Raw genomic sequence first — 27,761 nt, 5'->3', positions numbered from 1 at the left:
TCGCAGGCCCAGCCCGCTTCATCAGGCAATAAACGTGGGGACAAAACAGAATTTCGGCATTAGCAGGTGTAGCGCCAAAACTGAGGCGCTCTTTTACCAAGCTGCTTGGATATCCTTGTGCCATCTTTGTTACTATGTATTAATCTTGAGGCTTGGAGGCTTTGCTTTCCTCACCTCTACAGTGGATGCCATTACAGTGACCCAGTTTGTAATTATAATTTATTTCACACACCAATCCTTGCTACCAGCATACTGGTGTTTGGCCTGGAACCCACTAGCAATACATTACTAAGCCCTTTCTAAGCACTTGTGATATGAAAAGCTCTTGCTAATGTAATGCTATGGGTGTGATCCCACTTGAGTAATGTGATTCTGTAGAAATCCCCCATAGCATTGCATTAGCAAGAGCTTTACAAATCACTAGCGCTTAGAAAAAGGCTGCTAGTGGGTTTGAGCCCTTTCTGTGTTTTTCTCAAAGTGTCATAAATGTACTTGTGTGCCAAATGTACTTGTGTGCCAGTGTGATAAAAGTGAAAATTAAAGAGGTAAAATGCCTGAAACATTCTGCCATCATGCAGCAATGCTTGCAACAACTATATTAGAAGATAAATGAGCAGCTGTCAGACAGAAGGTCACATCCAGAGAGACAGTTCAGTGGGTGTGTCACTAATAGACAGCCTGTGATCTGTAGGAGTTGCCAAAGGCTGCACAGGGGTGTGAGACAGCCCACACTTGATCTGGCTGATTTACCTGCTCTACAGGTTAATTACCTTACGAGCAAACAGAAGCAAGAGAAAGCTCACGCTGAAGACAAGGATTTTGCAGTGAAATAGGTCCTGTAATAAGGAGGATGGGTGTCTCCTAATTTGTGACACAGGAATAAAAGATCTAAACAAAAAAGTAATAAACTATAAAAGGTGAGGAGAAGAAGGCTAGGAAGACAGACGCAAGCCTACAAGAAAATAATAAAAAGTAACTGACAAGAACACCTGCTTCTGCTGCAGAAGATTATGAAGTTATGACAGATTGCCGAGTTCTGGGAAAAACATTCACAGCCGGAATACATGTGATCAAGGAACTTGGATTTCACAAAAAATGGATTTTGTAAAGACTAACTTGTGTCTGCAGGCTGGAAAATGCATCTTCAATTTCCTGCCATTCCTGTGCCTGCGAGAGGTTCATAACCAAACATCAGTCATCTCCCTGCTCATCCTCACGGCAACTGACACAATGATCACAGGTGAGAGCGCTGCATACACTACTGTCTCTTACCTCTCACTGATCAAACCCCTCTGAAGGGGAATAAAGCTACTCACTCAACAGAGCTGCTAGTGAGGAAGGGCTGTTATTTTAATTGAGATGCAAAAGTGACTTTATTAGAATTGCTGAGTATTCAACGGTTCAGGCAGAAAATTATCATCATCTAAAGCCTGGATTACTATTACAGAATTCAAACTACAGCCAAAACTAACATCTCAAGTAGATAAAAAGGGCGTTTATATATTTCTATTAAATAGGATTTCTCTTTCTCTCTATATAAATTAAAGTGTCTAAAGTAAACAAGGCTAGCATTTGTGGTTTTGAAATGATTCAAATGGAACAGCTTCAAACTGGAACTTTGCATATGTTGTTTATTTTGGGTTTAGTATGCCAGTAAGTTCACAGTCCTGGCAGAAATCAGCATTGAGGATAATTTCCCCACTTTGCTCCAAAACAGGAGCAGGACATCCTCCTACTGCTCACAGACATCACCAGCCATGGGGAACACCCCAATTAAAAGAAATACAAATAAGCTTTAATGTTGGCCATAAGAAAAAGGTTTTAGAACACGCAGTGCACCATTGCTTGCAGTATATGGAGCTGTGCAGCCACAGTCCTCTCAGAATGATCACTCCTGTCTATTGCTGAAGGTCTGTACAATAGCCATGTTAGCACTAGCTCACAGAGCAATGGAAGAAGGTGTACAGGTCTGATGGACTCCCTATTCTCCAGACTGCAATCTGATCATCCATCCATGGGATGAGCTGGAAAAACGTTCAATTCATGGAGGCCCACCTCATAACTTACAGAACTCAGAGTATGCACTGCCAATGTGCCACAGGGTACACTAAGAGGTCCTGACTGGTGAGAGTTGTTTTGTGGGCACAAAGGACAAACACAATATTAGGCTCTTGGTTTTATCGTTTTGGCTGGCGTGTGTTTGTTATCAAATCAATATATATACTGTGGCAATCAAAAGCACTTCCTGATGATTTTAATTACCAAAATCCCAAGCTGCATGTAATTTGTATCACATTTGCATGCGAGCCACAATTATTTGCATCTAAATGACTACCGTATCTCTATTTAACAGCTCACAACTTAGGATGTTACTTCCTTAGGTTTTATTAGAAACTTGTACAACCCCCCCCCCCCCCCCCCCCCCCCGTTTAATAATTGACACTAGGCAACTGGTCACATACAGTGGGCACGGTCACAACCCCCCACCAGCAAGGCATGCACTACCGTGGTGCATGCCTGGCAGAATTTTGCACAAATGTGCCCCACTGCACTGAAACTCTTACAGCACAAAGGTGAGAATAAGACTGTGGACATTAAATATTTCTATTCATATGCATGTGTCAAAAATATAAGAATCTCCTTGCTGGCATTTCTATTCTTTCTAGCCTCACATTTGATTGCCAGGGCTAATGATTATCTGAAACACAATAGCTACTACAGCTCTGGCCCTTGTGCTACTGAGGTTACAGCAGGACACTGTACACTATAACCGCAAGCCACGTACAGAAAATTATCATCACTCGCTCTTTATACAATACTAACATGTTCATACGATTGAGATAGATTTCACAGCAACATATGGGCATTCTCCTATAGCTAGAAAGGCTACTGCCTGTCTGTAGAATCACATGCTCCAGTATACCAGAGTCCCTTAGAAACATGTCACCGTGGACTTTGATTCATTTGCTGTCTCTATTGAACAGTTGGGTATACTGTACTCCAAGGCATCTTTACACACCCTTCATTGGTGGAATCAGCTGAAGAGACATTGTGAATACTGCACACATTTATGCAGTCATGTCTGAGCGATACTCTTGCCACTCAGCATCACATTCAAATACAAAAAGCACTGACTGCACTGGAAAAAAATAAATACTGTAATTACGAGATGTGACCTACTCAGAATTACAAGCGCTCTTGAAAATTACACTATGAAGGTTCACATTAAGGGTACAATCCCTTGAACGATCGGATTGGGTACCGTTAATGTTGGTGGTCAGCGAATGATTGTTCTGTCAATATACATTTCTGAACAATTCTTTTTGTCTGATCGGATTGCTTATTAATTTTCCCTGTCATTGGTGGTCTAGGTATTATGGTTTCCGATCAATCGTAACAATCGGATCAGATGGCCAGTCATTCGGGAAATTGGATAGCTAATGGGCACCTTTAAGGCCCTTTTACACTTCATGCATTGGTATGCATTAGTACACATTGGTACGCGGTTTTTTATTTTATCTTCATAGCAGTGCATTGTGAAAAAGCTTTCAGTTAAAATGGGTATAGTGGGATCTGAGCCATAGGAAAACATGGACATTACTTTGAAAATCAGTAGTCTTTCAGTTATAACTGAGAGCAACTTGATTAAGTGTAAAAGCACTATTAGTCAGAAACAAAGTAGGTGGCTGAATGTTATTTTGTGAAAACAAGCATGACCTCCAAAATACCTATGATCTAAAAAAAATATTATGCAGACCATTTTCCCCACATTCTTGGTTTACCAGTCCTTAAAGAGTAACAAAGCAGCTTGGGGTGACCCAAACCACTAGGAATATATAGGGGGATAAAAGAGACCCGAAAAGCCCTGCTACTAATAAGCAATGCTTGATTAAATTTGCCTTCTTAAAGAGAAACTCCGACCAAGAATTGAACTTTATCCTAATCATTAGCCGACACCCCCTTTTACATGATAAATCTATTCCTTTTCACAAACAGATCATCAGGGGGAGCTGTATCACTGATATTGTGGTGAAACCCCTCCCACAAGAAACTGAGGACCATGGTACTTCTGGCAGTTTCCTGTCTGTGAACCTTGTTGCATTGTGGGAAATTGCTGTTTACAGCGGGTTCCAACTGCCAAAACAGCAAGCAGCAGCTACAACTGCCAACAGTAAAAATGTCACCATGTAATAAATGTCAGAATTAAATCAGGGATTTAAAAGATTTTACAATGGGCAAACATTGACTAAATTATTTATACATAATTATTGTAAAAATGAAGGATTTTTTTTATTACATTATTTTGACTGGAGTTCCTCTTTAAAACAGAGGGAAACTTGCAATAATTCAGCTATAAGTGAACATTTGTGGTTACCCACAATGCACCACTACTGAATATGCAAATTATCTCTTTTCGCCCCTGAAAGCCAGGCGAGCATGCAGTACCGCTGGTGTATAGCAAGCATATAGCTTTAAGTATTACAGTTCTTAAAGAGTAGCCGTAACCAAGAATTGAGCAGTCATGGGAAAGGGCTTTTTTTTCTCAATTCTGCCTTTGCGGGGTACAGGAGGCTTGGCAGTGGCTGCTGTGGGTGTCACGGTGTCTATGTGCAACTTTAAGGGGACGCCTGGCACAATCTAAAATGTACTATTCAGACTATAAGGCGCACTGAATACCCCCCTCCCCCACACCCTTTTGGGGAACAAAAAGTGTGTCTTATAGTCCGAAAAATACGGTATTCCTTTTCTCAAACGCATCATCAGGGGGCTCAATGGCTAATTTTGTGGTGAAACCGCTCCCACAGTGTGATGTCAGCCCCTCACAGCACTGAGGTCCTCATCACACTGTGTGAGCCTTGATACATTATGGGAAACAACTGCTGTTTACAACTGCCAAAAAGCAATCAGCATCTCTTCAGTGACATCAATACTAGAGAAAGATGAAGCGCGCCATAGTGCATTAAATGTGAAGGAATTTTATTAACAATTAAAAGTTATACTCACAAACATGAGTGATAAAAGCGCATTTCAGCGGACTGCCAACCGCTTGTCTCTGCAGTAGGGAGTGACGCGCTGTGGCCAGCAGCGCGGTTTCCGATGGTTGGGAATCCTCTCGCAGAGCGGTGGGCGTCGCTGGAGTATCAGTTGGCGTGTGACGTCATTACGCGTTTCGGCGCTCAGCGCCTTCGTCAGATGACGTCTCACGCCTGCGGGGAGGAAGAAATAGCATCGCTCTGATGGTCACCTTGGCGACCAAAAAGCTTAAAACAAACTTTATTACACGGCGAACACCGGGGGATCAGCGCGGTAGCGCTGTGAATTACTGTCAGGCTTGAAACTGACACGGGGGCGCAGTGGCGTTGTGGACTTATTACAGCGCGTCATGTCCCCAAACGAAAGTTAAATAACAGGAACAAATAATACCTCAAGTTTAGCACACATGATTGCAGTTCGACAGTTTGTCACATACTTGACTGGATAATGGAATAAAATACATATAACAGATTTTATAGCACAATAGTGGCCATTAATGGGCGCAGCTTCCAATAACTAGATTGGTCTAATGGAAAGCTACATAAATCAGATATTCTATAGAAAAACATAACATAAAATGGGCACATGATGCTCAATCATTCTGGCATACGTCATGTCAGTACAATAATTTACAGTATATTTAAACAAGATTATTTATAATCTTTTCATTGAATAGTTGCATTCATGGTCTTGTATGCATGTTATGGTATCTGTCTATGTAAGTCCCTCTGATCCTGTCTCTCAAACATGACATATGGTATCTAATAATGATGAATTCATGCAGCTTCCCAAGGGGCCAATCTGGTCATCGGAAGCTACGTTTGTTCCTAACAAGCATTGTGCTATAATATTTATTGAGATGTTTTTGTTTTAATTCATTTTAATTCAATTTAATTCATTTCATTTTTATTGTATTTTATTTATAATAATTTTTTGTATTATTATTGCATATCCAGTCTTGTTTAAATATACTGTAAATTATTGTACTGACATGACGTATGCCAGAATGATTGAGCATCATGTGCCCATTTTATGTTACGCCACTGCGCCCCCGTGTCAGTTTCAAGCCTGACAGTAATTCACAGCGCTACCGCGCTGATCCCCCGGTGTTCGCCGTGTAATAAAGTTTGTTTTAAGCTTTTTGGTCGCCAAGGTGACCATCAGAGCGATGCTATTTCTTCCTCCCCGCAGGCGTGAGACGTCATCTGACGAAGGCGCTGAGCGCCGAAACGCGTAATGACGTCACACGCCAACTGATACTCCAGCGACGCCCACCGCTCTGCGAGAGGATTCCCAACCATCGGAAACCGCGCTGCTGGCCACAGCGCGTCACTCCCTACTGCAGAGACAAGCGGTTGGCAGTCCGCTGAAATGCGCTTTTATCACTCATGTTTGTGAGTATAACTTTTAATTGTTAATAAAATTCCTTCACATTTAATGCACTATGGCGCGCTTCATCTTTCTCTAGTATTTTTGCCAAACACCCTATTGGAGCGCTGCGGGGTGCTGAATGTGAAAGGAAAGCCATCGCTTGAGTGCACAGCAGTCTTTTGGAGCGCAGGATATCTTCGTGTTTGTTTGTGAAAATCTTCTTCAGTGACATCACCTGTCAGCAACAAAAATGTCACCATGTGATAAATGTCTAAGAGCTCTTTCACACCAAGACGTTGCGTTTTAGGGGACATGAAGGTCGCATAACGTGCCCCTAACGCAATGCATGGTGGTGGTAAAGGTGGACACCAGATTGAGCCACGTTATGCGGCTCTTGGTGCGCCGTTTTTGTAATATAGACTGCGGAGACCACAAGATCGGAACACTCCACATCACGTGGTCCCGCCAGCCAATAAGCGGCCGCTCCAGGAAGTAAACACTGCAGTGCAGTGAATATTAATTAGCCATGTGGCTGGGCGCAACAGCGGACTCTCCCCTCCTCTTCTCCTGCACAAAAAAACCCCCACACATTACTGAGCATGTGCAAACAGTCTAACGCGGCTAAAACCGCGTATAACGCACAGCATGCTGCACTTTCATTGAACGTGCAGCGTTACAATGTAACGCAATGTGGGCACTGTGAACAGCCCATTGATTTTTCATTACTGTGAGTTGGGCTGCGTTACAGGCTGCTCTAACGTGCGACTGTAACGCCCCACTCTGTAAGCAGCCTAAATGTAAATCAGGGAGAGGAAAGATTTTACAATGGGCAAACACTGACTAAATCATTTATGCATAATTATTGCAAAAATTAAACACTTTTTTTTATTACATTATTTTCACTGGCGGTCCTCTTTCAAGGACCACGATCGCAAAAAAAGTAGGCAGTGAAATCTGACAGAACCCACGTTTTGGGCCAGTCCATCTCAGGGTTTTCTTGGTTTTCAACAGCATTTTCTTAAAGGGGCACTATGGCGAAAAATTATGTTCTATAGTCACTGTACTATGCATAGCTGTTTGTAGAGCATAGTAGTTTACATGTAGTGAGGCACAGGGTTTTTTTTTTTTGTAAACACTGACATCAGCATGGTATACATTTGCAGTCACATCGGCAGAAGTACCTTTCCGACGCGACTCAGCCTGATCCATGTAGTTGTAGGAGGCATCTTTCCCTGTTGCTGTAACTGACGTTACAGTTTTCCCCTCTCTGCAGCGCTGGAAGGTTTGTTCTAAATTTCAACTGCACGATCGTGCAGTTATACTGATCCCCCATGCGCCGTAAAGAGTAGCAGATTATCTGCTGTGCGGGGAGTGGAACGCACCCTCCCTCTTAGGTGGGACGCAACTGCGTGTGAGGAGGACTGTGGAGGAACGCATCATCATTACTGATGACGCTGCCCGGCAAGGACCCCTGTAGCGAAGCTGTCATTGAAACAGACACCTAATGTTGTCCGTTTCTATGGCTACCAGGCTTCGCTCTGTGAAGTGCAAAGACAGAGCAGCGGCAATGCCAGCTTCGCTACAGGGGTCCTGTACAGGGGACTATAATGAATATAGTAGCTCAATCGCAATCGCATGGTGGAAATTGAAACGCAATTGTGATCGCGATCGCATTTCATAGTGGAAAAGAGCCCTAAGAGGGAGGGTGCGTTCCACTCCCCGCACAGCAGATAAGCTGCTACTTTTTACGGCGCATGGGGGATCAGTATAACTGCACGATCGTGCAGTTGAAATTTAGAACAAACCTTCCAGAGCTGCAGAGAAGGGAAAACTGTAACGTCAGTTACAGCAACAGGGAAAGATGCCTCCTACAACTACATGGATCAGGCTGAGTCGCGTCGGAAAGGTACTTCTGCCGACGTGACTGCAAATGTATACCATGCTGATGTCAGTGTTTAAAAAAAAAACCCTGTGCCTCACTACATGTAAACTACTATGCTCTACAAACAGCTATGCATAGTACAGTGACTATAAAACATAATTTTTCGCCATAGTGCCCCTTTAACAGCAGTTGCAAAGTCTAACTGACAAAATAGTGTGCAAGCGAGTAGGGAGGGTGGCTGGTATCTTACTATTTTGGCAGTTAACCTCTTGACGACCAGCTAACGCCGATTGGCGTAAACTGGTCGTCTGCGGGGTACCATGGAAACGGCCGCTCGATCGAGCGGCCTTTCCATGTAAGTTCACGGAGGGTGTCTCCGTGAACAGCCGGAGAGCCGCCGATCGCAGCTCTCCGGCAAAATGTAAACAGGCGGGGAAGAAATCCTCGCTGTTTACATCACACGGCGCTGCTGCGCAGCAGCGTCGTAAGGCAGATCGGCGATCTCCGGCCTCTGATTGGCCGGGGATCGCCGGCATATGATAGGCTGAAGCCTATCCTTCAATGCGCAGGATGGAACTCCGTCCTGCGCATTACGGAGAGAGGGAGGGAGTGAGGTAAGGAGCGTGAGGGCAGAAATGGCTGCGGAGGGGGGCTTTGAGAAGCCCCCCCCCCCGCAAAACGCAGATGGCCGGTGGCGATCAGACCCCCCCAGCAGGACATCCCCCTAGTGGGGAAAAAAGGGGGGTACTCTGATCGCCCTGCTGGACTCCTGATCGGTGCTGCGGGCTGTAGAGCCCACGCAGCACCGATCAGTGTAAAATCCACTGGTCGGCAAGTGGTTAAACTAAACTATTTGTTCAAAGTCTGATCTACAAGGACAACAGATACTGCAGTGAAAGCCATACCTGCCATTCCCCCTCACTGCACAGCCTTAAAGAGGAACTCCAGTGAAAATAATGTAATAAAAAAAATGCTTCATTTTTACAATAAATATGTATAAAGGATTTAGTCAGTGTTTGCCCATTGTAAAATCTTTTAAATCCCTGATTTACATTCTGACATTACATGGTGACATTTTTACTGTTGGCAGGTGATGTAGCTGCTGCATGCTTTTTTGGCAGTTGGAAACAGCTGTAAACAGCTATTTCCCACAATGCAACAAGGTTCACAGACAGGAAACTGCCAGGAGTACCACGGTTCTCAGAGTTTCTTGTGGGAGGGGTTTCCCCACAATATCCGTCATACAGCGCCCCCTGATGGTCTGTTTGTGAAAAGGAATAGATTTATCATGTAAAAGAGGGTTAAAGTTCAATTCTTGGTCGGAGTTTCTCTTTAAGGTGGCCATATACTTATAGATTTGCAGCAGATTCGACCATCAGTCCTGTCAGATGCCTGTCAGGTTGAATCTGACAGGAAGAATCTGACAGGAATGTATCTGATGTGTGCCACACACAAGAAAAAGATTTCCAATAGATTTCAGAATGAAATGCATCATTGCACCAGCAGCTGGTCGACCTAGATTTTCCATCCGGACCGATCGATCAAAAACAAACAAAATTGGTTAGAAATCAATCGGCCTTTCTGCACCAATTTCTAGCCGATTCGGTCAGAGCGTTCTAATCAGTTGTTGACTGATGGAAAAAAATCAACCAGTGTATGGGCCCCTTTACAATGCATTCTCACACAGCAGAAGGTAATTAGTGGCCTAAGCTCTGCACCTGATACAGAACTGACTGCATTGGTATCTGTAGCCAGGTACCCACCTACATTATGCTACATCATATGCAAAGCATGACAGAGATGGGATACAAGTGAAGGAATGCTGGTAGAACAATACATGGCAATAGTTGAATCAAAATGAATTAGAACACCTAATCAGCATACTCAGTTGGGTCAGCAATTCAGAAAGCATCAGCATAGCAGCCATGTAAGAGCTTATTTAAATGTAAATCAACAATGGCACATTCCATTTAACCCTTACTTCAGGTTTCTTTTAAGAACCTATTTTCCTTGCCCTTGAACAGATGTTATGCTTGGTGTGATTTGCCTTCTTAAAACAGAAGGTACTTGCAATAATTTAGCTTTAAAAGACCACTTTCATGAAAATCTCAAAATTTAAAACACATGTAAACACATACAAATAGGAAACAAGTTTCTTCCAGAGAAAAATGAGCCATAAATTATTTTTCTCATATGTTGCTGTCACTTACAGTAGGTAGTAGAAATCTGACATTACTGACAGATTTTGGGCTGGTCTATCTCTCTATAGGGGATTCTCAGCATGACCTTTATTCTTTCTAAAGACACTCCTTGAAAAAGATTCATAAAAAGATGCTGGCCAGCCTCCCTGCTCACTGCACACTTTTTTTGGCAGTTGGACGGAGAAACTGTCATTCACTAAGTGCTTTTGAAAATAGGGTCTAAAAGCGGTGCAATTTTTTTTTGCACCCTTTCAGACCCTAAAACCTGGGAAAAAAAATCATGCTGCCAGGGAGATCTGCAGCAGTTCCAGTAACCATTCACCTCCCTGGGCTCCTGCGCTGCAGTTATGCCTCCATCCTCCGGGTGGTGCTGCAAAACTAAAGTGAAATTGCCGGCTGTCCTCATGGCGACAGCCGGCGATCTCACCAGCAGAAAGCAGAGTCCCGGAGGAGAGGAAGAAAAATGCCGTCCGACGTCGGGATCTCCGGGAGGTATGTAGAAACGCTCCCGCTGCACGCATTGCTCTGCATTCAGCCTCTGGCAGCTTCCCCGAGCAGAGGTCGGTATTACCGCTCTTAGCTGCGGTTTTCCGTCCCGACCCTAGCTCGGGATTACCGCCAAGGAGGTTAAGTTTTACAGAGCCACATGTAGACAGCCTGTTTCTGAATTTTGGTCCTCCTCAGTACATGGCAGGGATTGATATAGCTCTATGGGATAGGACTTGGACCAGTACAACAAAGTAACCAAACAGCTCGGGGTGACCCAAACCACTAGGAAAGTATAGAGGACTAAAAGAGACCAAAAAGCCCTGCTACTAAAAAGCAATGCAAATCACACTAAGCATTTCTTTTTAGTAGCAGAGCTTTTCAATCCTTTTTAGTCCCCTATACTTTCCTAGTAGCTTGGGTCACCTCGAGCTGCTTGGTTACTGTAATGATCCGCTCAGCTGGCTGCACAGGCACACAACTGTTTGACCATTCCTTATGTCTGAGAGATGCAGGTCTCTGGAAAAGAGACCTGGCTTCATCTTGCAACTTTCAGAGTTGCTTTGCTGAGGGATTTGCATACATGCAAATTGCCCAGCTGTCTCCTTTTGAGGGCTGGCAGTATAAAAGCCTTCTGCTGACCAGAAGGCTTTGCTGGTCATAACGGTTTGTTTAATACACTCCTGGAGTGTCAGCCTTCCCTGTTGGATTGTTATAGTTATCTTAGAGTAATTGTGGGGACTGCACTAGGCAGCTCCTCTAGTGCAGTTAGCCTGCTTATCTGTTTTGTATATGTTGCCTCTCTGCTGTGATTGTTCTGTCACCAACGGTGGTCGATAGGAAATCGTCCTGTGTCTGTGGGTGCTAACCAGTGCAGCGGTTGCTACTGGTAGCCCCTTCTGTTTGATCTGTCCTCATGGATCGCACTAGCCCCTAGCGGTAGCGGCTGTGGATCCTTCTGATCTGTGATCCTGTTCCTGAACCCGGATTGCACTCGCTCTGGCGGAAAGAGCAGTGGATCTTTCCTATCCTGTTTCCTGTCCGTCTGTCTGCCTTGTCTGATACGAACGCTTGCTGTAGGCTCGGTGAGGTAACCGTTAAGCAAGCGCTCGCGTTCTCGGTTTAGTGTTTGGGTGGTGGGGGTTAGTTAGGCGTGCTTGTCTCTGTTGTGCTTAACGTGCGGAGATCGCGCTGTAAACGCGTTCGCTGTTGCAAATGAGTGCGGTGTTCGCGTTTAGTTAGCATTTGTTATTTTCCGTATCTTCTCATTGTATGATTTTCTGTGCCTTTGCTACTCTCGTGCCCTGTCTTGCTTTAGCCTTGTGTCACCTCTGGCAATTGCCACTCTCGCGATTGCGTTCCTACTTCGTATCTGCTGTTGTGTATGCACCGTCGCGGGTTGGCGACTAGATTGGTGCACACACACATACCTTCTGTCCCTGTGCTCATTCTCATTCGCAATCGCTTCTCTTGCGATTGCGTTCTCACTTGGGTACCTCTGTTGTGTGTCCACTGTCGCAGGTTGGCGACTAGATTGGTGCACACACATACATTCCTCCTCTGTGCTTATTCTGTCTTGTGTCACTGTTAGCAATCGCCATCTCTTGCGATTGCCTTCTCACCTGATCTTCATGGTTGTGTGTTCATCGTCGCTGGGTGGCGACTAGATTGGTGGACACACATACACTGTCGCTTTACTCTCTCTTTAAGGGCTATCTTGCCCTGCGTTCTTCCCTTCGTACAATTCCTGTCTGGCATCTGTGGCAGGGCAGAGGATCTGTTCATCTGCACTCCACAGCTCCATCTGCCGACAGGAATTTCCCTCTACAGGTGCGTTGCACCTTTTGCTGGGTTCTCTGAAATTATACGCTTGTGGAGGATTACCGCAGTGTCAGCGCGCGTCCTGTGCGCTGACCACGGAGAGAATTCCACAATCGTTACAGTTACTCAGAAGGAGTTAATAAGAGGAAAATATATTTTAGCACAGATTTTTTTTCTTGCAATTTGCAGTTTCTTCTAGGTCTATGTGTTATAACCAGAACTTGTTAGTCATGGGTACTGACTTTACTTATCCAACCAAACAAAATACTTCTGTAAACTGGTGTTTGTAAGAGTCCAAAAGGCCGGCTGTGTGGCTATTATGTCTTTCTTTACCCTGAGTTTTCAGGCAGTGATGATACCTGCTATAGCTCTATTAATAATTTTACATCATCTGATTTTTCTTTCAGGATTCCTGACATTTATGTGGATTACTGGCATGCCATCTTCTTCAAGTATCGACGTGGTACATCTGCGGTTCCTTGCTTTTCAGAATGAAGCCTATCAAGTAATTTGTCTTCTGCTCCCTTGGGTGTGCTTCAGTGAACAGTGGGTGCGATCACAGATAAACCTATGGCCTGGACCTCCTCAAGCACAGGCCAGCCTCTCTATGCAGTCCCGTCTTCTCAGTTTGACCTGTTGGCTAATGGCAGCTTCCTACAGCCAACACCCCATTTTGCCACTTTCAGACAGTGATCCACTAAGTGAAAAATGGGACTGGAAATGCCCCTTCATATACATTAATGACGTGGAAAAATTTGACTGGCTGCTGCCCTCCATTGGTTTTGTGCTTGGTTCCACTTTATTTTACAGCACTGCAGAGCACAGGAGCTCCATTTCAGGCACAATCATGAAAAGGGGACATTCGGGGAATGAACTGCTGCTGACCTCTCTGCTGGTTGTAGGGACTGCAATTTCTTTTATTTCCTTTCCACCATTCCTGGCTGTAAATTCATGGTCTGTTGTAACTATGGACAAACTCTGTGGTCTCTTAAGATTTCAATGCCCCAAGCCACTGAATACAGTATACAGTGCATTGGAGCAGATACAAGTAAAGGAAGATGGGGGCAACTTTTATGGACAACATGATGGTTACACAAATAAGAAAATGGTGGTGTAATCACACAGAAAAGAATGCCAGAGGGCATGGTGAACGAGGTAATAGGGTGTAGACGTGTGTGGTTTTCAGAAAATGGTGTTCAGAAAATGCACACCCTCTGGTAAGCGGGTAGCATGATTAAACAGTGTTTACAGATAGTTAAACAAGATAATTCACACATAAAAAGTGAAAATAGGTTCAAAGTGCTCTAAAATATCAACATGGAATGCCAGCCAAACACTTGTTTTCTGTTTTGCATAGTGGGAAAGGGTTAAACCCTCTATAAGATTTTACACTTGTCTCTGTCACCATTATGTCCCAAACAATAGTAAAAGCTCCCTTGTGGTGCACATACATGCAAATTGTTATTTCAATTCTAATCCGTTTCTCATATTTCAAGAAATTGTTGCAGTTCTGCACATTTTGTACACCGTTTCCATCAATGTAATTCTTATTTTCTTAAAAACAATGAAAATCATTCAATGAATACCCATATCCCTCACATAATCATAAATTAGGTTTCTTGATAAAGTCTGTAGCTACAATATTAAACAGCACACTTGTATTTGTGAGATAGAGAATATATGAAAATTCTTGCTAATCCGTGACATATTCCTTTATGGTATGTACAGTATAACATGACATTATGGACAATTCCTACAGTATTTATATTTTTTTAATATCTCTGTGTATTTAGGCTTTCATTTTTATGTCATTACTGAGCAGAAGTCAAAACCAACGTTGAATGAATAAACAAAAAAAAAAAATCCTTCAGTTTTCCCAAAGTACAGATAGTACCGTAACTGTTTTTATCCCGGACAAAAAAAACATGAAGGATACTGGACAAAGGTTATAACCATTTCCCAAACTTTGCAAAGCTTTAAAAAATATAGTTTAACTGGTTATTGCATCAAGTTCGGTATATCTACGTCCCGCCGGACTTCATCTGAAGTCCCAGGGACCTAGATATTCTTCTACTGCTCATTGACGCACGTTAGTGCACAGATCAGCGAATGGTAGCACAGTTCCCATTCACTGATCGAAGTGTCTGTGATCAATGACCACCAGCATCAATGAGGTGCATGCAGTCATTGATAAAATAACAGTAGCACATACACGCTTTACTTCCGGTTAGCATACTAACAGTACACACAGGGAGATAAAGTGGAACGACATCTAGTGGCCAAATAGTAAAACAACATCTAAATAAATTTATGTAAAAATACATACATCTTCCATTAAAAATAACCCCTTAATCACCCCACTCTCCAATAGTTACCAAAATAAAATATTTACATACAGTATATAGAAAAAAAAGAAATCACATATAAAAAAAATAAATTACATAAATAAATTAGGGACGCAAGGTTTTTCTTTCTTTTTTTTTTTACTATATATGTCCCAAGGGTATATTACTGTTATTTTTGCTTGTAATTGACAGGCGCAAAACTGAATTATACACCTTTATTTCCAAATACAATATTGTCATGTAAATGGTGTAATAACAGAGACAAATGGGCAAATAAAATACATGGGTTTTAATTGCAGTACTATGTATTATTTTAAAAACTATAATAGCTGAAAACTGAGAAAATGTATTCTTTCAATTTTTTTCTTCTTATTCCCATTAAAATGCATTTAGAATAAAATAATTCTTAGCATAATGTACCACCCAAACAAAGCCTAAAAAAACCAGCTAGATCATTTCATTGTATTAAGTAGTGATAAGGTTATTGGCGAATGAAAGGGAGGACCACTGCAAGGTGAAAATTGCTCTGGTCCTCAAGGGGAAAAAACCCTTAGGTCCCGTTTCCACTACACACAGATTGGATGCAGAATGGATGCAGAAAAACTGACTCCAATGAATGCCTATGGGCCTGTTTCCACTAAACGTGATTTTTCTGATCCAGATTTTCCCATAGGCATTCATTATAGTCAGTTTTTCTGCATCCATTCTGCATCCAATCCGCGTGCCATAGAAACAGGTCCTTAGTGGTTAACTAGTTAATGTGGAGTTTCCCTTGAATGTGTGAATGTTTTAGCTTCACTTTTGAAGTGTTCTGAAGCTACAACCTTTAGTTTTGTTACATCTTCATGGCTCTTGTTAATGAATGTTCTAATCTATAATGCTATGCTCAATGTTTATGATTGTTTTTATTTAGGATGAGTGAGAGGAAAAATAAATGTAACTTATGGTTCTGTTTCTGTGTAAAAAAAAGTCTTCAGTTCAGTAGGGATCCTAATATATACTTATCGGGATTCAATGCAGGTGCAGTAGTGGTTGTCCGCTAAGGCTCTGGCAGAAAGAGCAGTGCCCGATCGGGTCCGCTCTGTTGTGCAGGCGCGATTCATCTGCGCAGTACAGCGGACCCGATCGGGCTTGGCTATTGCCGACAGAGCCCAAGCGGAGAGCCACTACTGGAGCCGGGGAAGATAAACATTGCAGGTGCTACTGCCCTTGTCGGCAGTTGTTTTGTGGGCTTCCAGCACCAGGACGGGGAAGTTTTGTTAGAATCCAGAGGACCTCATGTGGAACCCTCTTGAGGCAAGTATCTCCTCAGAGGGTTTTTTTCCCTTACAGTTTAAACTTTTAAACCCATTACAAATATCGCTGTACTCAGAGTGGATGCTGCTACTGGATTCACATGAATGATTTGTGATGAACATGAATTTGACTGCTTGTGATAAGCAAAAAAATTCAAAAAAAATATTGGAAACCGTTTTATGAGAAAAGCCCTTTTTACTATAAAAGTAAACAGAACTACATTCTATAAAACTACATACTATAAAAGTGAACAGTCCCCTACATCTGGCTGCATCTGAAGTGAGAGGAACATAGAGGCGGACATATTTACTTCCTTTCAAACAATACCAGTTGCCTGGCAACCCTACTAATCTTCTAACACTTTCAGCCATAGACCCTGAACAAGCATGCAGATCAGATGCTCAGCTCATACTGTACTCTGACAAGATTAGCTACATGCTTGTTTCAGGCGTGTGATGCAGACAATACTGCAGCCAAAGATATCAGCAGGACTGGCAGGAAACTGATATTAAAAAGGAAATCAATATGGCGGCCACCATATCCCTCTCACTTCAGATTCCCATTAAGGTCCATGTCACAGTGACTAGCCACCGGCAATAGACTTGCATTAGGATTGCAAGTTGTCCAACTTGCTTTTAGATGCACATTGACTGAAGACAGTATGTGACTTTGCTGTGGTTGGCATTTCCAAATAAAAAGCCCATGTTTAGTAGCTCCTCCTCCTCTGATGGCGCTACAACCCAATTTGAGCCTTGGCCTCCTTCATGTTTAGTGCCTAGGAATAGTCAAATGAGAACATTTATGCACATTGAAATGAACCAAACTCAAACCTTGTGAAGGCGAAATTCATACCATTTTCAAGCTGCATAAACTTGCATGCAAAATTTGCATGATCCTGTATCAACTCGGAATTATATGCATCTCACCGACCATGGTGACTAGTTATAGTTTTTTACTGACTTGATCTAAGGGCAATGTCACATAAGAAACTTTGTATCTGAAAGAAGTTGCTAAGCAGTTGTTGCTGATCCAATGCAAACGCACAGTAAAACACCTTGGACTTGATTCACAAAAGAGTGCTAACTGTTAGCACGGCCGCTTTCACGTGAATTGTTGCACTGCGCGTTCGCAAATTTTCACGCGAAATCGAGATAGTTTTCGTGCGAAAATTTGCGTTTGTGCGTGAAACTTATCGTTTCGTGCAAAAATTTGCAATCGAGCGCAATGCGAACATTTGCGTGAAATTGCCCGTGCTAACAGTTAGCACTCTTTTGTGAATCAAGACCCTTGTCTAAGCAGTGAAAAGATGCTGCAGTGTTATTAGCAACTGCACTGGTGGTGACAAAGGCACCTTCAGGTCCTTTTTACACTGGAGTATTGCGGTGCGACGCGAAACCAACCTTCATATGACCTTGCACCACCTTGCCGCGACACGATCGTATGCACATCGCTGGCCCCCACTCAGTAACGTAGAGCCTGCTGTGCAGGAAGAACCTCATGCGCTCCCGCCGTTTACACTTACTGCGCCGTCCAATGGCTTGCATTGCTGCATAATCTGTGTGGTAGGCACAGCTAAAGTGGCAACGCTCTGCAGACTTTGCGTCGGGAATGCTAGTTTGGATACTTCCAGCACACCGTGTGGCATCTCGCTACGTGTGCAAATCTCCATAGACTTGCATTGGCCTTGCAGCGAGGATGTGGCAGGGAAGCCCAATGCAGGTGCAAAAAGGGCCTCAATGTCAGATGGATGATTATGTACCCGAAGGTACGCATATCTCAGCAACTAATTCTAAAGAAAATACCGTGATCAAAAGCAAGTGAAAAGAGATCACAGAAAAAGAACGCAATGGGAAAACTTAAAGAAAGATGCCAACCTGTTGCTTGTCCTCTTCATCTTCTGCTTCAGGATCCTGACAAGCAGTCTGTGGGAAGAGGACTGGTTAAGACAAAGTGTGTTTTGCACTGGCACACTTATCAGTGGATAGAAAAATTACCTGGCTCTGTAACACTGCTTTCACCACTGTACACATTTTGTCAAGCTGCTCAGGTCCTCTAATACACGGGTCCTTTACATCTTTCAGCAAATTGTTCAAAGACTCTAGAATGGTCATCACCACTTCACGTTCTTTATCATGCACAGCCCCATGCAGATAGACCGGGATGAGGACATCCAAAATGTGCAGCAATGCTAGTAGACCAAGAGGAGAAGATATGAAAATGGGGAGAAATGTGTGAAAAAAAAACCCCACCTCATTCATTCCGTTTAATTGAATGCAGTCTATAGATATAGAGACGTCTCTTCTATTTCCATCAAATTTAAACATTGTTTTGAAGGTGTACCACAAGTTATAATAAAGACCTTTTTCATAGAATATTTTTTGCTGGCAATTTTCTTATTGCCTGCTGCTTATTTGGCACTGTCCTCCTCACCTGCTGTATTAGGTTCATTGGCGTTCTTCTGGCACACCAGATTCATCGATAGAGCAAATTTTCCTAGCGCTTCATAAGCTGCCTTCCGAACACTGGGATGAAGAGACTGAAGACAAATGAAGAACGATTACTTCACATAATGCTAAAGCAGAAGCCATTTGCAATGTTAATCCACTAAAAGTAGTACTTCCAACTTAATGCACAACCAAACGCACAACCAACAGTACAACAAGTTGTTTACATGACAAGTACATACACACATGCCAACCTACTAAACCACCAACTCACTTAAATACTACGTACGCAAGATAAACGAGAGACTGCACAACATGTCTGCATTCAAAAACAACAAAGTTGTTCAAAAGACTTGTACACACATTCCAATCTGCATGATAGTTGGTCAGATTGATCCTCCGGTTGGATCTGGCAAACTAACCTGTTATCAGTTGGTCATCTGGTTGTTTGCCAGCTGTACACACACCCAACTTATCTTCCAACAGACAAGTTTGGAAGATCGTTGGATAGATTGCTGGTAGGTGTGTATGAGCCTTAGACGTCGGTGCACAGGCACATGACTGCAGTGTAGCGTGACACTTGTCAACCTTTTCACAATGTTTTTTTAAATGCATATTTGCATGTTTGAGACACATCTAACATCTGGCCTGAGTATACTCTGGTATTCCTCTGAATGTTCGGTGTATATGTTACGGGCAGAACCCGAAGTTTGGCCACTTCGCGTTCTAGCTGGCCACTTTGGGTTCTGGCCGACCAATGTGTGAAGTGGCCGCTGCACGGCGGCCAATGTTAGAAATGACATTTATTCCTGAAAGATTAATGTCTGTTTCCTGCGGGCAAATGTAACAAAACTTAGTTAAAGTGGACCCAAATTAAAAATACAAGATTTCAGAAATAAAATCTATTTTCTAAATTATAATAATAAATAGCAGCATTTTTTCAGCTGCATGATGACAAATATACAATATTTTACATTTATTGGAGTAACCCCTCCATTCCTTTCAAATTGTCTGGAAAAATCCGGCAAACTGGTGGAGTAGGTGGTGTCCGGCAATGAAGGAATTGCTAATGGCTGCCCCCAGTATAACTCTAGTTATGAAAACAGAAGGGTGAAAAGCATGCACTGAAATGCTCATAGGTTTGAAGGAGTGTTTATTTATCGTTATATGTGTCAGAGTGGTGCAACTAAATATTTTTAATTTAAAAAAAATGTTTGGTTTGGGTCCGCTTTAATTGAATGGAATGAAGACGGCGGCAATGTAACAGATCAAGCCGCCGGCTTCTGCTCGTTCTCCTCCTCCCTGCCTCTCTCCTGGCAGCCGGCGGGGACATGTGTGTCCCCCCACAGTTGTTCGTCGCGGCAGGCAATCCTGACGTTCGTTCCTGCAGAGCGGGTGCTGGCAGAAGCGATGTCTGCAGCCTCCCCGCTCTGCTTCCCTGCAGCCACGAATGACTCTCGGGGACATGCGTGCCCCCCCCCCCCCCCAGCTGCCCGTAGGAGAGAGGGAGATAAGGGGGAGGAGAGGCGGCAGAGCAGAAGCCGGCGGCTTGATCTGTTACATTGCCGCCGGCTTAATTCCATTCAATTCACTAAGTTTTGTTGCATTTGCCCGCAGGAAAAAGACATTAATCTTTCAGGAATAAATGTCATTTCTAACATTGGCCGCCGTGCAGCGGCCACTTTGCACATTGGCCGGCCAGAACCCGAAGTGGCCAGCCAGATCGTGAAGTGGCCAAACTTCTGGTTCTTGCCGTAACATGTATAAGCTGTGTGTTTTAACATCGTATATACAGGAACAAGACTGAAGAAGGCTTATTAGCTGAAAGCTTGCTGTTTGTTGTCCTCTAAGTTAGCCAATAAATGGTATCATCTGGACTCAAAACTTCTTGCTATTCCTCAAGGAAAGCCAGAATCCAAGGGCAGGCTGAATAAAGTCTGGGGGCAAGGGCTCTTATCTATGTCTACAGCCTGGGATTTGCAGTTAGTGGAATACACCTATTCTTATGACAAGCTCCTGTGTGTCATTATCTGCCTGTCACTACAAACTATCACTACCTGCCCTGTCAGTACAATCGATCACTGCCTGTTCATTACTACAATCTATCACTACCTGCCTGTCACTACAATCCATCACTGCAATCTATCACTGCCTGCCTGTCACTCCAATCCATCACTACAATCTATCACTACCTGCCTGTCACTACAATCTATCACTGCCTGCCTGTCACTCCAATCCATCACTACAATCACTACCTGCCTGTCACTACAATCGATCACTGCCTGCCTGTCACTCCAATCCATCACTACAATCTATCACTACCTGCCTGTCACTACAATCTATCACTGCCTGCCTGTCACTCCTCTCCATCACTACAATCTATCACTACCTGCCTGTCACTACAATCTATCACTGCCTGCCTGTCACTCCAATCCATCACTACAATCTATCACTACCTGCCTGTCACTACAATCTATCACTGCCTGCCTGTCACTCCAATCCATCACTACAATCACTACCTGCCTGTCACTACAATCTATCACTGCCTGCCTGTCACTCCAATCCATCACTACAATCACTACCTGCCTGTCACTACAATCTATTACTGCCTGCCTGTCACTCCAATCCAACACTACAATCTATCACTACCTGCCTGTCACTACAATCTATCACTGCCTGCCTGTCACTCCAATCCATCACTACAATCTATCACTGCCTGCCTGTCACTACAATCTATCACTGCCTGCCTGTCACTCCAATCCATCACTGCATTAGTGTGTGCCTGTCGCTACAATCAATCACTGCCTGCCACTACAATCCATCACTGCCAGCCTGTTACTACAGTCTATCACTGCCTGCCTAACACTACAATCTATCACTGCCTACCTGTTAATGCAGTCTATTGCTGTCTGTCACCAGCTGCCACTATAGTATATCACTGTCTGTCGGCCACTACAATCCAGGGCTGTGGAGTCGGTCCAAAAATCCACCGACTCAGACTCCTCAGTTTAGGATTCCACCGACTCCGACTCCTCGACTCAGACTCCTCTAATTTGCATATTACAATCTTGTTGATTGAAAGTATGTAACATGAAATTTGTCTCTTAACTGCCAACGCTTAGGAATTTTAAAAGACAACTGAAGTGAGAAGGATATGGAGACTGCCATATTTATTCCCTTTAGTCATAGACTAAAACTAGTCCTTGGTAAGAGTACTTGTAAAAGGTACAGGCCGGAACAAAGAACATCTATCAGGCCCTAGGCAATATAACTGTGGGTGCATGTAAGAATGATGTGCAAGTACTCTGCAGGAGAATAAGGGGATTCTTCCTCTATTACACATCTGAACATGGATCAGGCCCTAGGCAATGTAACGGTGGTTACATGTAAGAGTGATGTGCAGGTACTCTGCAGGGGAATGAGGAGATTCTTCCTCTATTTCACATTCTTCATGCACAATCTGAACAAGGTTTATGGGTGATAGACAACACCTCTGTATTCAATGTGCACAACATTCTCAGTGGATTCCCTGCAGCTCTGTGGAGAGTGCATATGTAGAATATAGTACTACTGTGTAACAAAGTAAACCGGAGACAGATGAAATTAAAGTTTTATACATACCTGGGACTTCCTCCAGCCCCCTTCAGGCTAAACAGTCCCTCGCTGTCCTCCTGCACCACCTGGATCTTCTGCTATGAGTCCAGGCACTTGAGCCAGTCTGGCGTAGTGCGCATGCACACACTCCACCGCCGGGAGCGTACTACACCTGTGCAGCACTATTGCGCAGGTGCAGAGCGCTCCTGGCTGTGGAAGCGGCATGTGGCCGGACTGCGCTGACTGGCTGAATTACCAGGACTCATAGCAGAAGATCCAGTTGGTGGAGGTGGACAGCGAGGGACTGATTAGCCTAAAGGGGGCTGGAAGAAGCCCCAGGTATGTATAAAACTTTTCTTTTCATCCTTCTCATGTACCATTTAATTTGTAGTCACCAAACCAAATTTTAACAACATATCAATCTATTTGATTTAATGAGCAAAGAGAGTGCATACATTTGCATAAATCAGAGAAGTGAATTATTTCCATTTCATTGACTGTCTCTATTAGTGACACGGCTACACATCAGGCTTTATACTTACAGCATAGATCCTTTTTAGTATATATAAGAGATTCCTGTGTACACATCATATATACAGTCACAATCAGATGTGTATATTTGACTTTAAAAATACGGGGACTGCTTTATTGAAGCAGCACAAGTAACTCATTTTGATTGGTTTATTTCATTGTTGTGAACTAAGCACAGCTATTACTGTATGTATAAATTATTTATGATGACTATTATCTGAGAAATAGAACATTTTATCATATTTTCTATTTTAATTACAGTTTAAATTCATTAGGAGTCGGAGCATTTTTTCCCCAACTCAGACTCCAGGCAACCAAAATTGCCCCGACTCCGACTCCACAGCCCTGCTACAATGGGCCTGATTCACAAAGCGGTGATAACTCAGTTATCACGCCTAAAAGACTTTAGGCATGATAACCTTTGCACCGCTGAGTTAGCACCGCTTTGTGCTGATTATCGTGCGAGTTTCTTCTTATCATGCCTAAACTGAGTTTAGGCGTGATAAAGGGCTTTTCACTGGCGTGCAAACACTTTTCACCGCTTTGTGAATCAGGCCCAATGTGTATCACGGTTTGCCACGAGACAAGACAAAACAAATATTTGTATTGCGCTTTTCTCCTGGCAGTCACAAAGCGCCAGAGCTGCAGCCACTAGGATGCGCTCTATAGGCAGTAGCATTGTTAAGGAGTCTTGCTCAAGGTCTCCTTTTGAACAGATGCTGGCTTACTGAACAGAAAGAGCTGAGATTCAAACTCAGGTCTCCTGTATCAGGGCTAGTGTTCCCACTTGAGAGTAAAACTAACTTTGTTCATTTTACTGCATTGCAAAACTGACAGTGGATGGCTTCTTGTTAGGGTGCAACAGATTCATTGGATCCGTTGCGGTAAGTGGACTGCACTTCTGTGAAGTTTGCAATAATCTCAGACAGGAAGATGCATTCCCCATATAACCTATGGGGGTAACATCTGCCTTGGGCTCCAGCCAGACCACACCGGACCATCGAAGCGGACAATACACTCTCTGCTACAACTGGCTGCATGTGATCTGGCTGTAGAAGCCGCAGATGAGAACCGAGCCTAACTGCCTGTCACTACAGCCTATTGTTAACTGCCTGTCACTATAATCTACTCATCACTATCTGCCTTATTAGAAAATGCTGTTCATTAATTGTGTGCGTGTGTATATATAGAGGCTGCTTTATAGGAAAGATATCTAATGCTAGGTACACACCATACAATTTTCTGGCAGATTTACCTGCCAGATCGATTATTTCCAACATGTCCGATATGAATTCCGATCGATTTTTTTCATCGTCTTTCCATTCACTTCTCGACCGGAAAGACGATCGGAAAATCAGATTGGACATGTTGCAAATAATCGACCTAGGATTAGAGCCTAGTGGAAAAAGCAATTTTAGATTTTTTCCAAAAGTTTTTTTTTTTCCCACCTCACATGTTCTCTGTCTACCTGGTGTAACCGTCCCAGTCTGTGAATAAAAGCTGAACACATCAGAAGTGAGTATGTCACCGTAATCAAACTACTGCTAATGTGTAACCAGTAAGCAATGCTCACTACTATGTTCCAAACAATCCAGGGGGGTTTTAACAAATGCAGATCAATTTTGCAGTCATTTATAAGCTGCATTCATGGCCCATAATCAGGCTGCATGCTTTGCACTGCAGGCATCTCAATCTATGTTTAGAACTTGCTGTTCTAGCATTGCTAAATTTTGTGCCATTACCAAACAGCCTTTATTTGGACAGAGTAAAGTCCAGTGCAACAAAGCACAGTTGTGTTTTCATACAGCAGCACTCTACCAAGTGTACAGTACTATATAAGCAGAACCCCCTTTCTGTCATTTGTGCAGTAAGCAAGGAAGGTACTCTGAGGTCACTAAGTACCATATCTTGCGCAAAAAAGTGGGATCAGCACATCACCAGGCCGCCTCTGAATGGCCTCTGCTCAGAGATGCGCTGAGCCCCCCCAGAAACTACAAACGCACCTTGAACCCAAACAGAGGCTCTGCATATACACCAAAGGCAAAACTGTTAAGTGGGAGCGCATCTCTGAGCAGAGGCCATTCAGAGGCGGCCTGGTGATGCGCTGATCCCACTTTTTTGCGCAATTTTCAATTTTACTTGGTAGCGCGCCCAGGCTATGCATATGCATAGGTAGGGTTTAGTTAGTTTTAGTTCCTCTCCCATGGAGGAAAGACTTCTTCGACAGTGGGAGGGACAAGTACTTAACAAGTTGCATGCAAGCTGTTATAGGAAACTAACATCCTCCAAGTGGTAGACAGGTCATGTGTATGCTCAGTGTGTATTTTATCCCATAAGTGGGGCTTACACTGTTTTGCAGGTAAGCACTCATCTGTTTTTAAGTAGCGCTGTTCATTTCTTTGCTAAGTACCATATCTTAAATTAACAACTCGTTTATTCAAACTTTATCTGACACAAAAGTCAGCAAAAGAGAGGAAAAGCAATCCATATCAATATTTTGTCAATATTGTACTCCATATGAATTGACCAATCTGTCATTGTAACAAAACGCGTGTGTATATCTGCTTACATGTCAATGTGTTTGCATGCTCATCAGGGGTGATCACAGTAAAGGCCCATACACACGTTGGATTTTTGCGAACGACCCGTCGTTCAGTCGTTCGCACGTCAAATCCGACGTGTGTACAGACTATTGTTCGCGTGATAAGACTGGTTTCCAGCGATCCGATCGCTGGAAACCAGTCTTATCACGCGAACGATAGTCCGTACACACGTCTAATTCCGCGTGCGAACGATTGAAGGACGGGACGTTCAAACGACCAGTCGTTCAGAAAAATCCGACGTGTGTATGGGCCTTAAACAGCTCACATGTATTACATTACAGACAGCAGGAACTGAAGCAGTACTGCTTCATCGCTAGATGAAATGCCACCCTCGGTGCTGCAGCTAGCACATAGCCAACATCTTTTGCATCATCGAAGTTCGGCTTAAAAAAAAAATATATATAATTTCCTAAAGAAGAGGTACCTCAGGCTCCTATTAAGGCTCCCCTCAGCGTCCTCTGTCCCCCCACTCGGAAGACCTCCCTCCACATTGGGGTTCTGCACCCCCTCTACCTTCTGATGGCAGAGGAGATGTGCTGCCCCAATAAAATTGGCAACAATCCATTGTCTGTATTCTTCCACATCGAGGTGGGACAGCAAAACACCAAAGGAAGCCTCAAGAGGATCCTGGGGCTCCCCTCCTTTTGTACAAGAGCTTCGGCTCGGGTACACTTTAACCAGCTTGGGAGCACGGTAGGTAGAATCTATGCCGCATCTGTGGTTTACTAACTCTGATGTGGCGTTTATTCTACACAACGACTTTCCGCATTTCAGAGCCAACCGCTGCTTGCTGCAGGAGTTAACTTGGCTATTATGTGAAAGCAGAGCTTCCACCTATCGGTAAGGAGACCTTTTCCTTGGCTCCTTACCAGGTGATCACTGTGAGCCAATCCTATTGATCAGAGAACGGCCACGTTAAAACAAGTCTCTGGTCATTAAGGGGCCATAGAGGTGCAGTCCCTAATGAGTTAATGTAAAGTTAAAGTAATATTATACTTCACAAGGAATGCTTTCAGGCAAAACCACATTTCTTACCTCTTTATGTGTAAATACCTCCTGGAAGCATGAGTCAAGATAAGGGAAAAATGAAGAGCTGAAGGAAAAATTAAGAGGTGAAAAAAAATAAATCATAAAAACAATGTTTGTGGAAAGATGGCCAGAAAAATTAAAAGAAAATGGAACATGTAGGAGTATGGTTACAAAAAGGGGCAGAACATAAAGGGAAGACAGGAAAGATAAAAAGAGGTGTGTCCAACAAACTTTACTGGCAGCAAGTCCAAAAAAAGCAAATAGAAGACGAGGGAAGTCATGCAATATTTATGTCATTACGTAAACAATTCGGTTACAGGATATTACAAGGGATGGGAGGAAAGAAACATTTAAATCCCAGATTATGACAACAAAGAAGGCACATAGACAGAACATACCTGGCATGTACTGCAATCTCACCCAGAGATGTGCATGCTTCCTCCTTCTCATCTACATACGCATTCTCCACACTGAACCTAAAGATACACAATGATCAGTGTAAGGCAAGGCAGAGCAGAATGAAATATTGTTGAGGTCTTATTGGACACTGGTTTTCAGCAGCCAGTCAATGCAACCCATATAGCAGTCACTTCCAATGGTTCCCACTGACACGATATGCCATTTGGCAGGAAAAACTGATCAGACCTACTAAACGTATATGCTAAAGTATTTCTCACACATCTTTCCAGCTACATGAACAGATTTTACTTTGGATTTGATCAATCTGTGTAGATAGTGGATTAAACTAATGATATGTTGATTAGCTCTGACCTGAAACAAAAGCATTGCATGGGAGGCCAAAACACAATAAGTGGCCCCAGAAACATTTGACTTCAATTTCTATCTAGGTGCTTAGAAGTCTCTGGCTTTTACCCCTTCATCTACATTAAGAAAATGCTGCCTAGAACATTTCAGCAGGTGAAATACATTTTTGTCTTCTACAGGATTACATCTTTTGTACTGCCTTTTGTGCACCCACATTCCGGTCCACTTTCTTCTTCCCCTCCTAACCTTACTTCCTTTACAAGAAGCAGTAGAGTGTTGTACCTTGTTAGCAATCAGTAAAAGCAAGAAGTTCTGAATCAGGATGTAGATGCAGTAGTGAGCAATGTTGCTATGTTTGC

At 43.3% G+C, this 27,761-nt stretch overlaps 1 protein-coding gene and 1 long non-coding RNA gene across 2 annotated transcripts in view; one reads left to right on the top strand and one right to left on the bottom strand.

Moving 5' to 3' along the window:
• Window positions 1-27,761, bottom strand: part of IPO4 (importin 4) — a 150,385-nt gene that overhangs the window by 42,100 nt on the left and 80,524 nt on the right. Inside the window, exons 20-24 of the mRNA XM_068238106.1 lie at window positions 27,036-27,113; window positions 26,644-26,701; window positions 18,867-18,972; window positions 18,431-18,624; window positions 18,311-18,358 (exon numbers count right to left, since the gene is read on the bottom strand). Coding sequence (XP_068094207.1) covers window positions 18,311-18,358; window positions 18,431-18,624; window positions 18,867-18,972; window positions 26,644-26,701; window positions 27,036-27,113 — 484 coding nt within the window. The remainder of the gene's footprint in view (window positions 1-18,310; window positions 18,359-18,430; window positions 18,625-18,866; window positions 18,973-26,643; window positions 26,702-27,035; window positions 27,114-27,761) is intronic.
• LOC137519240 (uncharacterized) lies at window positions 767-16,092 on the top strand. The gene is made up of 2 exons (XR_011020991.1): window positions 767-1,240; window positions 13,203-16,092. It is a non-coding gene; the product is annotated as an uncharacterized lncRNA (long non-coding RNA).

The sequence above is a fragment of the Hyperolius riggenbachi genome, chromosome 1 (assembly GCF_040937935.1).
Source record: "Hyperolius riggenbachi isolate aHypRig1 chromosome 1, aHypRig1.pri, whole genome shotgun sequence".
Taxonomy (NCBI): Eukaryota; Metazoa; Chordata; class Amphibia; order Anura; family Hyperoliidae; genus Hyperolius; species Hyperolius riggenbachi.
Note: the sequence above shows the minus strand (reverse complement) of the source record. Positions and strands in the feature narration are given on the sequence as shown.